The sequence below is a fragment of the Haliotis rufescens genome, unplaced genomic scaffold (genome assembly GCF_023055435.1).
Source record: "Haliotis rufescens isolate VD_foot unplaced genomic scaffold, xgHalRufe1.0.p SCAF_4, whole genome shotgun sequence".
Taxonomy (NCBI): Eukaryota; Metazoa; Mollusca; class Gastropoda; order Lepetellida; family Haliotidae; genus Haliotis; species Haliotis rufescens.
Genome location: NW_025964112.1, coordinates 33343414 through 33359190, shown reverse-complemented (window position 1 = coordinate 33359190; position 15777 = coordinate 33343414). Strand labels below are relative to the sequence as shown.

General features: G+C 41.6%; 1 protein-coding gene across 1 annotated transcript in view; it reads left to right on the top strand.

Moving 5' to 3' along the window:
* The window catches only part of LOC124152161 (mucin-17-like), a 58939-nt gene extending 47383 nt beyond the window's left edge, over positions 1 to 11556 (top strand). Inside the window, exons 13-17 of the mRNA XM_048381550.1 lie at positions 2652 to 2723; positions 7100 to 7189; positions 8548 to 8657; positions 9050 to 9149; positions 9882 to 11556. Of these exons, the coding sequence (XP_048237507.1) occupies positions 2652 to 2723; positions 7100 to 7189; positions 8548 to 8657; positions 9050 to 9149; positions 9882 to 10184 (675 nt within the window). The 3' untranslated portion in view covers positions 10185 to 11556. The remainder of the gene's footprint in view (positions 1 to 2651; positions 2724 to 7099; positions 7190 to 8547; positions 8658 to 9049; positions 9150 to 9881) is intronic.
* The last annotated feature ends 4221 nt before the right edge of the window (positions 11557 to 15777 follow it).

The following is a 15777-nucleotide window of genomic DNA, read 5'->3' as shown; positions in this document are numbered from 1 at the left end:
TGCAACAGATAAATGTGTCAGATGACTGATGTGACAGGTGATAGATGTGACAGGTGGCAGATGTGTCAGATAAAAGTGGCAGATGTGTCAGATAAAAGTGGCAGATGTGTCAGATAAAAGTGACAGATGTGTCAGATAAAAGTGGCAGATGTGTCAGATAAAAGTGGCAGATGTGTCAGATAAAAGTGACAGATGTGTCAGATAAAAGTGGCAGATGTGTCAGATAAAAGTGACAGATGTGTCAGATAAAAGTGGCAGATGTGTCAGATAAAAGTGACAGATGTGTCAGATAAAAGTGACAGATGTGTCAGATAAAAGTGGCAGGTGACAGATGACAGATGTTACAGATAAATGTGGCAGATGACAGATGACAGATGAGTCAAATGACAGATGTGACAGATAACAGATGTGTCAGATGACAGGTGTGGCAGATGACAGATGTGACAGAGGACATATGTGTTAGATGACAGATATGACAGATGTGGCAGATAAAAGTGGCAGATGACAGATGTATCAGATAAAAGTGACAGATGTGTCTGGTGACAGATGTTACAGATGACAGATGTTACAGATGAGAGATGTTACAGATAACAGATGTGTCAGATGACAGATGTGACAAATTACAGATGTGTCAGATAAAAGTGGCAGATGACAGATGTGTCAGATAAAAGTGGCAGATGACAGATATGTCAGATAAAAGTGGCTGATGACAGATATGTCAGATAAAAGTGACAGATGACAGATACGTCAGATAAAAGTGACAGATGACAGATGTGGCAGATAAAAGTGTCAGATGTTACAGATGACAGATGAGTCAAATGACAGATGTGACAAATAACAGATGTGTCAGATGACAGGTGTGGCAGATGACAGATGTGACAGATGAGTCATATGACAGATTTGACAGATAACAGATGACAGATGAGTCATATGACAGATGTGACAGATAACAGATGTGTCAGATATAGGTGGCAGATGTATCAGATAACAGATGTGTCAGATGACAGATGTGTCAGATATAGGTGGCAGATGTGTCAGATGACAGATGTGACAGATATAGGTGGCAGATGTATCAGATGACAGATGTGTCAGAAAAAAGTGTCAGATGACAGATGTGAAAAATGACAGATGTGCTAGATGACAGAGGTGACAGATGACAGATGTGTCAGAAAAAAGTGGCAGATATAGGTGGCAGATGTGTCAGATGACAGATGTGACAGATGACAGATGTGTCAGATGACAGATGTGACAGGTGACAGATGTGTCAGATGACAGATGTGAAAAATGACAGATGTGTCAGATGACAGATGTGTCAGATGACAGATGTGGCAGGTGGTAGATGTGACAGATGACAGATGTGACAGGTGACAGATGTGCCAGATGATAGATGACAGATGACATATGTGACAGATGTGACAGATGATATATAATTGTGGTTAGACTGATGTTTGTGTTCAGTGTAGACTGTAGACATATGTAGAGCTCTCAAATAATGAAGATAGCATATAGATAAATTGCAGTTTCTAATATTGAAATAATATTTTACACTCCCATCATAATGATAATAATGCATAACATATTATTTTAAAAACTCTACAACATGACAATCTGTTAATTTTATCTAGAACAAAAATGTCAGATTCATCATCACAGTTTGTGTTATTGTGTGATCACTTATTAAAATGAATTTAACATTGTTATAATTATATTTTTAATTGTCCATGTCCTCTTCAATGCTGATCTATATTCGTTCTATACTTAATACATACCTATGATCACAGACAGTGATCCCCGATATAATATGAATGAAAACTAGTGATTGTTCAAAGGATGAAAAATGAAAAGGATTCGTTATGTGGTGTTGAAATTGCAAAATAAATCAGAAAATTCGCTAAGTTTGAAATTTGCCATTTCTAAAAGGAATGAAAGCACCCTTAATTATGCTACCTCGTATAAATGTTGTTTATGAGGTGTGCCTGCCTTAGTGCTGTAAATGTGTGTTCAAGTTAGTGGAAAGTAGGAAAGTATCAACAGAGTTGACATTCCAGAACAGTGATTGGACTTCTCAGTGTGACGCATGAGCTACTAACACACTCTATGTGATAACATAGAGGAAAGTAGGAAAGTATCAACAGAGTTGACATTCCAGAACAGTGATTGGACTTCTCAGTGTGACGCATGAGCTACTAACACACTCTATGTGATAACATAGAGGAAAGTAGGAAAGTATCAACAGAGTTGACATTCCAGAACAGTGATTCGACTTCTCAGTGTGTTGTGACGCATGAGCTACTAACACACTCTATGTGAAAACATGACAGTTTGGTGTGACAATAACACATAGACATACTTCTCTGTAAATACCTGCAACAGCCAGGTTTCAGTCAGTGAGTGAGTGAGTTCAAATTTAACAAAGCATCAGCATTAATTCATCCAGGTTTCAAAATTGAAAACATGTATTGAATAAAATGAAAAAACATAATCAATCTTGTCATGATGTTTGGAGGTCAGCTGATATACTCTAAATGCAAATGCTATGGAAACTATTTCCTCACATATATAAGGTCAATTTATCAATTGAAGAAAAACAATCAGACCAGAAAGTATTTATTCAACTGAATACACACAGATTGTGTTGTTTACTTGTGTAGGCGCTGGTGAGGAGATTCTCCAATGCTGCAGCAGACATCGAGAGACTGAAGAAAACAATGGCGGAACTTGAGGTACTGCAGGGCTGAGGGGTTCCCGGGGACACGAGACTGAGCATTCATCTTGGTACATCTAGAAACAGTAACATGCTGTGTTTTCAGTGTAGAGATAGGTCACCTGTACAATAAACCTCACTGAATTTCGACTGAATGACCAAAATGTACACTTACTATGAATGGTGTAGTAAGTTCAACTCTGCATCTTGTAACATATATTTGTACATATCATTGTTTTAAAAAGTCTATTAAAAATGACTTGAGAGGAAGTACTTTTCTATAAATATTAGCGTCTGTGATGTTGTGGACATCAAATTAGCTGTTTCAATTAAATGTTGTTGTTGCAATTTGAAACCTCTGATTGACCAATCAGAATCTAGTATACGTTTTAATCTTATGCTGCATTACTACTGCTGTTCTTTTGACTTGGAAGACAGAGCTGTGAGAGGTCCTGGCTACACAAATTGTTGTACCCACTGGTTGTATGGCTCACTTCCTCCCACAGCTACCATGGGACTGGAAGTGGCGACGTCACAATGCAAGGGCAATAAATAAGCCAGGGATCCCTGTTCCACGTTGTTGCTGTGCAAGTTCTGCCGCTCTCACTCCCTTCATGACTTCGCCATTAACCTCTTGCCCCATTGTGGACCCCCACAGGCTCAGCTCTTACTCCAGAGCATTCAGCTTCTGCTGCTCAAGTAGACGGTCGATTGTTCACGATCCAGTGGTGCATCCAGGATTCTACTTTCCAGTGTTCTTGGTGCCCCAAAAAGATTCATCCAAATTCTGGATGATCCACAGTCCAACCATCTTCAACACACGTTATCTGGACCGTCCTCCCTCCTTTCGTCTGACTAGGTTGGGACTGATCAGGACCAAAAGCAATGCCAACGATTCCCTGATCAGTCTCGACCTCCAGGATGTTTATCTTCATGTACCCATCCACCCCAGTTGCAGGAAGTTCCTCAGGTTCTTTTTCCAGTGCCGGCCCATTTGACATTTCCACAGCCCCATGGTTATTTAGCCTGATTAACAAGCCAATTAGTGCATACCTACACCTGAGGAACGTTCAGTTCGAGTCTCCCTAAGCCATGCGGACATCACCCCTCGGCCTTTTGTGGCTAGAGCCGTGTCAAGGGAAAATATTCTGGAACCCACCAGCCGTGCCATGACTGTTCCCATGGAGGGTGAGGAGATCCTGTGCCACGGGTATCAACTCACACTGAGAGACGACCCGCCTCTGACATCGTCACCTTTTGTAGACACCTACCCCGTAACACCTAACAGTAGCCCCCAACACAAAGACATTACTGTGAGCATGTAACACCGGAAATATCATGTCAACAAATCAGTACTGAACTTAAGTACGCAAACTAATCATGTAGTTACACTGTCTGGTTATAAAAAGTGTTCATTATATATATCTGGACTTACGTTTGTAATCTATTTTATTAATTTTATTCAAAATTTCATTCAATATTTTTTCCATTCATTTCGGCGAGATTGTATGGGAAGTGAAGATTGCACAAGTCACCGTTATTTACACGGTATAACCACGGTCATATTACCGCTATTGACGCCTTGAAATGAACTTTAGTGAATAGAGAATGTATATATATCATAAATGTCATACATTGACTCATTGAATTTGTTGTAGTTTGCCTATTATATGTCAACATAAAGTTTTTGCTATAGTGAGCGCCGGAGCATCTACGGTGATTGCTCAAATTGTTCCATTAAAAAAACAAACACATTTTGATTGCAAATGAAGGGATCGTGTATGCACTGGTGACATGCTTCATTCCGATTTGCTTTATAGACGGGGTATATAAATGAGCATCGATTTTCGAAGGCTTTTACAGGGGGCTCAACTTATAAGTTGGGTCGCTTTATAGACGGCGATAAATGGCAATAAACGGTACATTTGCCAATCCATCCCAGAGACAGGAAATTCCTCCATTTCAGCTTCAATGGAATCCATTATCAATGAGCAGTGCTCCGATTTGGAATTTTCTCGGCCCCGTGGCTATTTACACGCATCACAAAGCTGATAGCCACCTTCTGCCATCTGTCCCAATTCGAGACATACATAGACGATTGCCTTCTGAATCACCAGGACATGGCCACGGTCATCTGCAATAGTACATATTCACATGACGCCCGCTCCATCCCTTAGGATGGATCATCAACGTGCAGAAATCAGAGCTCACACCTTTGTCCACCCTCCAATTCTTCAGAGGCCTCTTCCAGACCAACCGAGACCTCCTCTCTGTACCCAGGGACAGATGGCACAGAATTCAACATCACCTCCTCCCAGCACTTCAGCAACCCCATACCCTTTGCCAGTGGCTGGTGCTTCCGGGTCTACTCATGTCAGCTCTGGACCTGACCTCCAGCAGAGGACTTCAACTGCGCACTATACAAATGTTCTTTGCTCCCTACATCAGGCGCCAGGATCAGTCCGTCTCCATCGTCCTCCCGGACCACCTCAAACCACACCTCCAGTGGTGGATGGTAGAGGTGAAATTCTTAGACAGAGCTCATGACCTCATTACATCTGTTCGTCTAAGCACCTCTTCAAGGCTCATTTGGAGGGCCAAGTCGCCTTGGTGCAGTGGTCTGCCACTCAGCACCAGGGGCACATCAATAACCTGGAACAAGGGGCTCTCATCCTGGCTCTCTCCTCATCCACGGACAACATCACCGTAGTATGATGTCTACGCAATCACTCACTCATCCACTCTTCCTCCCTGTTAATGCAGACGTTTTGGTTCATCCAGCTAGTCGATCAAGTGGAGTTTCAGTTGTGTGTCCAACACATTCCAGGCTGCCGCAACATCCTTGCGGACGCCCTCTCCATACCAGACAAAGAAGCTCCCAGAGAGTGGAAACTCCACCGAGACGCCTTCGACCTTGTCTGTCGACACCTCTGATGTTGTCTGTCGACACCTCAGCCGCCCCAACATTGACCTGTTTGCCACCAGCCAGAACTTCCTGGGGGACTGGGCCCTCCTAGAGCCAACAACTCGCATGAGATCCGGGCGGTCACCTTTACCATGGCTCTTCACAGCAACTGCTCCATCTGAGCCATTATGGAGGTCTGCTTCTGGTGAACGGACACAGTCTTCACCAGCCAATACCCTGCAAGATGTCGCCTGGGAAGGTGTCCACAGCTTTGGCTCTTTGGTGGTTGCCCAAGTCACTGCCCCAAGGCACCACTAACGCTTCCACATGTCCGGAGCTGTCCTTTTGACCTCTCCAGAGTGTGTCACCCCAGACTAGAAGGGTACATGCTACACGCTACACGCATTGGCTTGATTCGTCAGTTCTAGGCTTTATCTACGCTTAATTTTTATTAATGCAATGATATCTGGACATCACGCATACCTCACTCTCTTGTTTTATAGTACAGGATTGGTCACTTGATGCCAGACATCAGTGCTGCTGATTGGTTGCAGTCTATGGAGAGTTTATTGAAGATCACATCTGAAGGTATGACCTCCACTGTGCCATCTGATAACGATGCATTAAGGAGTAATGCAGAATAAGTTAAAAAATCTAGAAAAATCTAGATATTTTTAATATTTGTATACTTATCCTGCATTACTCATCTGAAGTGGCCCACCTGTCCCAGAGATGCCTCCCCATGATGTCTTCAGATGCTCTGCTATTAGTACTAATGTGCTGATCAGTGACATCACCCCTTTTGTGGTCACGTGGGAGCTAGGGTTAGCCACTCTACCAGAAATTCTTTTTCAGCAAGACCTAACACGGCTCTTCCGACCGATTCCATGATCTAGTGGAAGAGGGTTCCCCCGGGGAGCTGAAGGTCCGGGGTTCAATACCAAAAGTCGTTAAAAGATGGTACTTGTTCTTACCCTGACTGGTGCTCGGCACTAATGGGCTAAAACAAGAACTGGTCTGTTAGGAGTCAGTATACTGTGTCTCAGTGGGGTATTCATGTTAAACTGCGGCATGGTATCTCAGTGGGCTAGCACAATAAAATCGGCATCCTATATAAGTGCAATAATCTTGAATGCAACGTTAAACCCCATTTCACCTCACCTCACCACACAGCTCTTTCTCTGTCAAGAACAAGCAGTAAGTTCATCAGTATATAATGTATAAGTATACAAACATAAAAAATTATCTAGATTTTACTAGGAAATTACTTACTTCAAATTCCTTATATAATTTTAAGCTTTAGATTGAGCTACATATATTTTTATTTGATTAATAATGTCATCTCTGGATATGAATTTATCAAAATATGAATTTTTTATTAATGTATTCTTGGAGTAATAATTTGTTCATTTATTTGCCTGATATCTTGCGTTGACTGTAACATGATGTGATGATGTTGCAAGTGTTCAAGGGTATTTCTGTTGCCGCAGGAGACAAAAGCTGACCTGGAACAACTGACCACTCGCTACAATGAAACCTGCCAACAACTGACCAGCACTACACGTCTGCTCACAGACACGGTGAGTCAAACACACAGCTCTACATGTCTCCTCACAGACACAGTCAGGGGCGGTCGGGTAGCCTAGTGGTTAAAGCGTTCGCTCGTCACGCTGAAGACCCGGGTTCGATTCCCGGCATGGGTACAATGTGTGAAGCCCATTTCTGGTGTCCCCTGCCGTGATGTTGCTGGAATATTGCTAAAAGCGGCGTAAAACCATACTCACTCACTCACTCACCCACAGACACAGTCAGTCAAACACACAGCACTACACCTCTCCTCACAGACACAGTCAGTCAAACACACAGCACTACATGTCTCCTCACAGACACAGTCAGTCAAACACACAGAACTACACGTCTCCTCACAGACACAGTCAGTCAAACACACAGCACTACACACCTGCTTACAGATACAGTGAGTCAAACACACAGAACTACATGTCTCCTCACAGACACAGTCAGTCAAACACACAGCACTACACACCTGCTTACAGATACAGTGAGTCAAACACACAGCACTACATGTCTGCTCACAGACCCAGTGAGTCAAACACACAGCACTACATGTCTCCTCACAGACACAGTCAGTCAAACACACAGCACTACATGTCTGCTCACAGACACAGTCAGTCAAACACACAGCACTACACACCTGCTTACAGATACAGTGAGTCAAACACACAGAACTACACACCAGCTCACAGACCCAGTGAGTCAAACACACAGCACTACATGTCTCCTCACAGACACAGTCAGTCAAACACACAGCACTACATGTCCCCTCACAGACGCAGTCAGTCAAACACACAGCACTACATGTCTCCTCACAGACACAGTCAGTCAAACACACAGAACTACACGACTCCTCACAGACACAGTCAGTCAAACACACAGCACTACACACCTGCTTACAGATACAGTGAGTCAAACACACAGCACTACATGTCTGCTCACAGACACAGTGAGTCAAACGCAGCATTACACATCTGCTCACAGACCCAGTGAGTCAAACACACAGGACTACACGTCAGCTCACAGACACAGTGAGTCAAACACAGCATTAAATGTCTGCTCACAGACCCAGTGAGTCAAACACACAGGACTACACGTCAGCTCACAGACACAGTGAGTCAAACACAGCATTACACATCTGCTCACAGACCCAGTGAGTCAAACACACAGGACTACACGTCAGCTCACAGACACAGTGAGTCAAACACACAGCATCACACGTCTGCTCACAGACTCAGTGAGTCAAACAAACAACACTACATCTGCTTTTGTGCTGGTACTGGTTTGGCCAGTGTGGGCACACACCCAAGTGCAAGTCTCGGGACATGAAATGTACATTAACTATGCTAACCTCTCTTCCTTTCAGAAAGTGCGTCTGCTGGAGTACGAGGAGCAGTTTCAGGACAAGGTGCAGGCGGTGGATGACAAGTACAGACAACAGCTGCAGGAACTCATGAGACAGAACACAGAACTCAGGTATAGCTGGCAGAAACACTTAAGAAGTTTCATTTTTGTACTTAAACAAATTTTATAACATCTCAAATTTGTGACAGGTGCTCCCGTAGCAGCTGAGTGGAACAAGCTTCCCCTTGAACTCAAAATGTGTCCTCTCTACTGGACACTTTTAAATTCTTCTCAAAAGGTATCCCTTTCATGAGGCCTATTATCTGTATAGTTTGTGTAAGACCGTAATACCAGGTAGGGGCTTCTAACCAGTATTGCCTGTAACCCACTTTCTCTTTATACGTAAAACCTATACCCCCTCAGCGTAACCTTTTAAACGCTTCAAGCATGTTATTGCGCATGAAGATGAAATTAAACAAATCCTTTATAACCCTCCTAATGATATGATTTGTTGTGACTTCCAGGCGCCAGTACAACAAGAAATGTGGGGAGCTGTTTGATGAGAAGGCTGTGTCGGAGAAGGAGAACTATCAGAGAGTGCAGTCAGCCAAGGAGACCATGAGGGTAGGTACATCCACAGGATCATCGCTACTCAACTCTCTTGAACATGATCATCTGGTAAAACCTGTCTTCTATTATCTTGTTTTCAGGGCAATGGGGTAGTCTAGTGGTTAAAATGTTTGCTCATCAGGTTCGATTCCCCACATGGGTACGATTTGTGAACCTATTTCTGGTGTCACCCGATTGATATTGCTGGAATATTGCTAAAAGCAGCATAAAACCATACTGCACTCACTCACTCACTCTCTCCTCTCTCACTCACTCACTCACTCACTCTCTCTCTCTCACTCACTCACTCACACTCTCTCTCTCTCACTCACTCACTCACTCACTCACTCACTAGATGGTAGAGGACAAGTAACTGTCGATGTGTTATGATTTTGTACAAACTTGAGTCAAGAGGGGGTACAATGTGGGAATTTATGTCTGGTGTCCTCCACCATGGCAATGCTGGAATATTGCTGAAAGTAGCACAAAACCATACTCACTCACTCATTTCCATTCCACGGTTCATAGATGAGGCATGGGTGGACCAGTTTTCTAAGCTGCCGCAATTCACAGTGCAAAGTTGCATCCCTTAGGTGTGCCTTAAATCTATGATCATCCCAGATTTGTTCTGATAATATTTCTAGGTCATGTTTCATGCCATGATATAACTGAAATAATGCAGAACCAAATTCACTCACTTACTCAAAGATGTGCCAAAGATGTAAGTTAATTATGCGTTCATTCCAGACTCTTATCAAGGTCAAGGAGAGGTCAAAGGTCAACATCAGTGCTGCAGACCCAACATTGGAACAGTTAAGACGAGTGCCAAAAGTGCGACCAGGGAGTGCACCAATTACGCGTCAAGAATCCCAGAATGCACAGCTGAGTGCTGGTGAAACTGATCACCTCTGTAAACCTAAAGATTTTGTACGTCCAGAAACTGTGGTTCCCCCAGAAGACCCAGAGTTGGAGGAAATTCGTGAAAAGTTGTTTTCAGAGGAAGTTCGAGTATTCACTAAAGAGGAAATAATAAGTGCTCTGGATTCATAACCCGCACTCCTCAATGCTGGACTAGATCCCGGTATTCTGGGTCAGTCATGAGACACATGTTACCTGTTCTGTCTCCTGACACACTTTAACTGATCTGTCTCCTGAACAGATACCAAGCAGATCAACATCTAAATTTGAACCTGTAATCAATTGTTAGTTGTCACTAATACTGTATACAGCTGTTAACAAGGTTAAGCTATGTCTGCTGTGGAGATGGATGAAATGACCTATCATTACAGTTCCAGTGGAGTTTATGTCTTGAATACCTTTTTTATGGGTACAGGTAGTACTAAATCGCATTCAAGAGCGTTCAGGATAATATCTAATGCCTGACCTGAGTCAAAACTGTGCCACAGTATTGAAGCTCTGCAAGAGATCTCTGTTGTTATTTCAGGCTAGATTTGCCCTGATTGTTTCTAGGTTTTCCACCAACATACCCCTGTTTGTGGGTTTCACCAAAGTGGTAAATATTTAAGACCTGCATCATTTGGTCTTTCTCCGCATCAAGATGTCATGATATAACTGAAACACAGTTCAAAGTGATGTTCAACCCAACTCACTGACTCAAGACCACCTCACAAACTTTGAGAAAAAACATAAATCATATCTGATGCTTTCTGTGACAAACATACAGAGGCAACGTTTTCCATACCCAGTTGTCTCCCTTTAACTAGATGTTGTGGAGTGACCTCCCTTTTACTAGTTGCTGAGCAAGTTTACAACAGGGATACCAAAACTGCCATTTACTGGAGATTGACTCACTGAACATAGGTTTTCTACAGTGCAGTCCAAGATCTTTCATACGAATGAAACATACAAGGTCTGGATTTCAATGGAAAAGAGAATGTTTGATGTTTTAGATGGAAATTGCTAACTGGTCCTATCCCTTTGTACAAAATGCAAAATTGGAATTGGAATTATTTGTTTTTCGATTACTGCAACACATCTGAGTATATATGCTAACTTATCTACAGCACATTCCTACTTGGAGGCAGTAGTATTTAGATATAGATCTTTGAAGGTAGCCATATTTATCATACTCCAATGTGATTTGACTAATTTCTCAGGTAAGATGTTTTTATTCCATATTCCAGTGTTGATATTGAATTACTACATCTCAGCATTGGTGATTCTTGCCCAAAGTAGCATAGTAAATAGGTCACAGGGAACCTCTTTTCCAAACAAACCAGGTTTTACTTCAAAATGTGAGACTTTGTCATGCATTGATTTTTCTGGTATACATAACTTTTCTGAATTTACATCAGAGTTTGCCATGATTATAATATTTCTACTGGATATACAAGGTTTAATATTTATCACTGTAATTGTCATTCTTTGATATCAATAAAAGCATTTCTGTGATTGAAGAGAATCCCATTTGCCATTCCATGAAACCTTTTCATGTATTGTATTCTAATATGATGTTATGGTTGTTTGAAAAAACTTTTGTGCTTGTTATCCTTGAATCTTATTTCTAAATGCCTTTACAGAAAGCATTCATCTTACATAAGACGGTTTTCACCTGCCAGGTAGTATGTCGAGAGAACCTTGAGGGTATTCCAGTTAGAAAATGTCCCCACAACATATTATGGTTGTAAAGAGGTGACTTATTGTTTTTGGTCATTATCACCCACTGGCGTGAATCATTGCTCATATCAATCACTGGATTGTCTGGTCCAGATATGCTGTCATATAGCTGATAGCTGAACACTAGTGTGGCATTAACAAGAAGACCCTTGAAGATCAGGGGTAGAATAGGTCTTCAGCAACCCATACTTGCCGTAAAAGGCGACTATGCTTGTTGTAAGAGGCGACAAACAGGATCAAGTGATCAGGCTCGGATTGATGCTCATATCAATCACTGGATTGTCTGGTCCAGACTCGATTATTTACAGACAACTGTAATATAGCTGGAATATTGCGGAGTGCGGCGTTAAGCAACAAACCGTAGCACAATCTCATGTAGAACTTGGTTCATTGAGGAGTGAAAGTTGGTAAACACACACTGCAGTCACCATTATTCAAGCAACACCATGGTGGCCTGTAACTGATGGAGTCTGGGTCAAACCAACCAGTGGTTGATATAGTAAGTATATAGTCTAGTTTGTACTGCTAATGCTTTCAACTTTCAGTCCATAAAGGTGGGTTGAGATGCTTTAGCATTCAAGATGTGTTTGTTCTAGTCCAGTGCTGGCCCCCAAGATATCATGCTGCAGTACAACATGGATACCCCTTTCAGGCAAAGTAAAACAACCTTGTTTTATCCCCTTAGGATAGATACCTTAGTAGTAGAGCGTCAGCCCGGAGAGTGGAAGGTTCGATCCCCGGTCGCATCATACGAAAAGACGTTAAAAGATGGTACTTGTTGTTACCCTGTCTGGCCCTCGGCATTAAGGGGCTAAAACAAGGACTGGTCAGCTCAGAGTCAGTATACAGTGTCCGAGTAGAGTAGTCATGTTAAAGTGCAGCATGGTATCTCATTGGGCTAGCACTGAATCAGCATCAGTCCTGACTAGTACAAGCAGCCACACACACATATGTGCATGCACGTCGCTATATAAGTGCAATTATCTTGGACGCGACGTTAAACCCTATTTAACCTCACCTTTATCCCCTTAATGCCTAGAGACAGGCAGAGTAACAACAAGTACTATCTTATGTCTTTTGATAAGACGTGATAGGAGAAACGACCACTCAGAGGTCTTCGGTCCATAAAGAGGCGAGTATATATATGCCAGTGTTTCCTTTTTTGTTAGTTGAGGCTGAATTTGAAATATTTGAGTACTTACCGATATTGCTAAATAACCAAGATGAGGTGAAATGAAATGGGGCTTAGCAGCGCATCCAAGATTGTTGCACTTATATAGCGACGTGTGTGTGTCTGCTTGTACTAGTCCGGACTAATGTCGATTTTATAGTACTAGACCACTGAGATACCATTCAGTTTAACATGAATTCCCCACTCAGACACAGTATACTGACTCCAAGCTGACCAGTCCTTGTTTCAGCCCCCTAATACAGAGCGCCAGGCAGGGTAACAAGTACCATCCCTAAACGTCTTTTGGAATGACACGTCCGGAGATCAAACCCCAGACCTTCCGCTCTCTGGGCGGATGCTCTACAACTAGACCATGGAGGCAGTCCAAATATCCAAGATAAACACCTCAACACTTCAGAGCTACACATACACTATGCTAACTTCACAATAAAGCCATCGAGCATTCAACAGACATGCCTGAGTAACACTGTTCCCCTTTCCTTCAACACAACAAACAATACAGAATACAGTTTAAGTTTCTCATCACCAAATTGAAGAATTTATTATCAAAGAGTACAGGCCAAATATGGGGACAAATATTACAACCTGTCTCCCCTCAGCTTGATACTACATGGAACATCCCATCCCCAGTCACAGTACACAAAATAGAACTTTATAATGTTACACTGTAACAGTCAACAGTCAGTGGCAACATTCAACACATAACAGACCAATCAGAAAACAGGAACTGCTGGCTCATCCAAGCATGCGCTACCTTCATTCAAATGATCTTATTCTCACATAATCCAATCAGACATAAGTATTGGCCGCTAACTGTTTCGTTTAGTAATGATGATTGTGCTGTTCCTGCATGCATCCAGTAAAGGTTGAATATCACATGGGAAATATACAATATAAATTATGTACAATATTTTAAAAAATCCAGCCAAATGGTACATCCCACAAATGTGTAAAAAGGTTGTCATCACCCAACGTTTCCCCCCAAATATCAAAATTGATGTCATCTGCATAGCTTGATTCCAACATTGTTAATGAGACAATCCTATTCTTTCAATCTCTGTGTAGATCACAGATCACAAAAAAAGAAATGTAAATGATTAACACATATCATAACTCAGTGAGACAAACAGATCATCATAATGCCATTTCGAGCATGATCACATGTATATTGAGAATATTTCATTGGATATGCAGATATCATGTTATATTGGTGACAAAAATGTTATAACAAATAAAACTGGTTGGGATAATTTGCACCTTTCGCACAATCCACATATTTCAAACAAAATATAACATACAACATATGCTGACCAAGTCCTAAAAGTTGACAACCACTCCAACAAATTTCCCACGTTTCCGTGACCCTGTGATGATAGTTAATACAGTCAGGTTTGGATAGCACAAAGTCCCCTGGAACTTACCAAATCACTTGATATTGCTTATAACAAGTATTAACTTGCTAATATACGTTCATTCTCTGAAAGGCACAACATCCCTATATATACAAGCCTATTGTATGGTCAGTGCAACAAGTTATACACTCACAGATACATGTGCTAGGATTCACACAGATTCCCTGCTGTGTCTGATGCAGTAGACTGTTGTGGTCTTCCAAGATAGTCACCTATCTGGTACTATCCAAACCTTGCCACTACCAAGCCTCCAGATCCATTTGATGTCTCTTTTGACATAAGTATTGCTATACACACCCGACACACACATACAAATCCCTATTGGTCTTCAATGAACAGGTACTGCATGAACGTTCTCAAATGATTGCTTTTGCTGCTATTTCGACCAATGACTTAACATTAATCTGCTAGAGTGGGTGGTGAATGTTGTTAAAGCTGCAGTCAGCAGTATTCCATCAGCGACATAATACAGTCCAGGCCAGACAAACTAAGGGGTGATATTGTCAGCACTCTCCATGCTGGCAGGTGTGAGGCCATGCAAATAACCAGGTTGCCAAGATTGACCAGCCACTCCAGTTTACACAAAAACTAGTTTGGTTGGATACTTCATTGAAAATGTGTGAAATAAATTATGTTTTGAACTGCTTAACTTTGTCCTATCCAAAATAGACTGTAGACCATTCAAGATGAAATACTTGACATGTTTGATATCAAGTGAATAATCAACATTGAGAAAAATCTCATTAAAGATCATTTAAATAATTGCACTGACTGTCATCCACACAGGGAACTGATGCATTGGACCTGCATTATCTTAATGTCTGGAGTATATATAGTCTCAACATGTTCACTGTAAACCCAGCAACACAACGAACATTGGATACTAAGATGTACTATATTACAAGATTGGATTAAATGTCTCCTCATGTTGTCAACACAGTTGACAGGCAGTGGAGTGAAATTGACAACTGATATGGTGAAATCAACAAGATCAGCAGATTATCACACATTACAGCACATGTGGTCCCAGTGATATGTGTGATGTGGAAACAAAGTCATACAAATAGCAAACACTCAAATTTCACAATTTTGTCAGGACTTCAACATTTGAAAATAAATTTAGATGAAAGAATAATCACAAATGAAACATAAAGCATTATGTATTTTACATACCCTAAAATATAAACAAGGCTAACTAACAATCTTATGACAAACAGTAGCCATGAAAACTTCAGTCTTTATTAAGTTAATAAATGCAACAATATTTTGCAGCACTCGTGTCATCAGCAACCATATTCGAAGCACTATTGAAAGAAAGTTCACACAATTCAATTACCGGTACTACACAAACGCAATATTTTCATGAAACAATTCAGTACATGTGATAAAGCTTTCAGTTAAA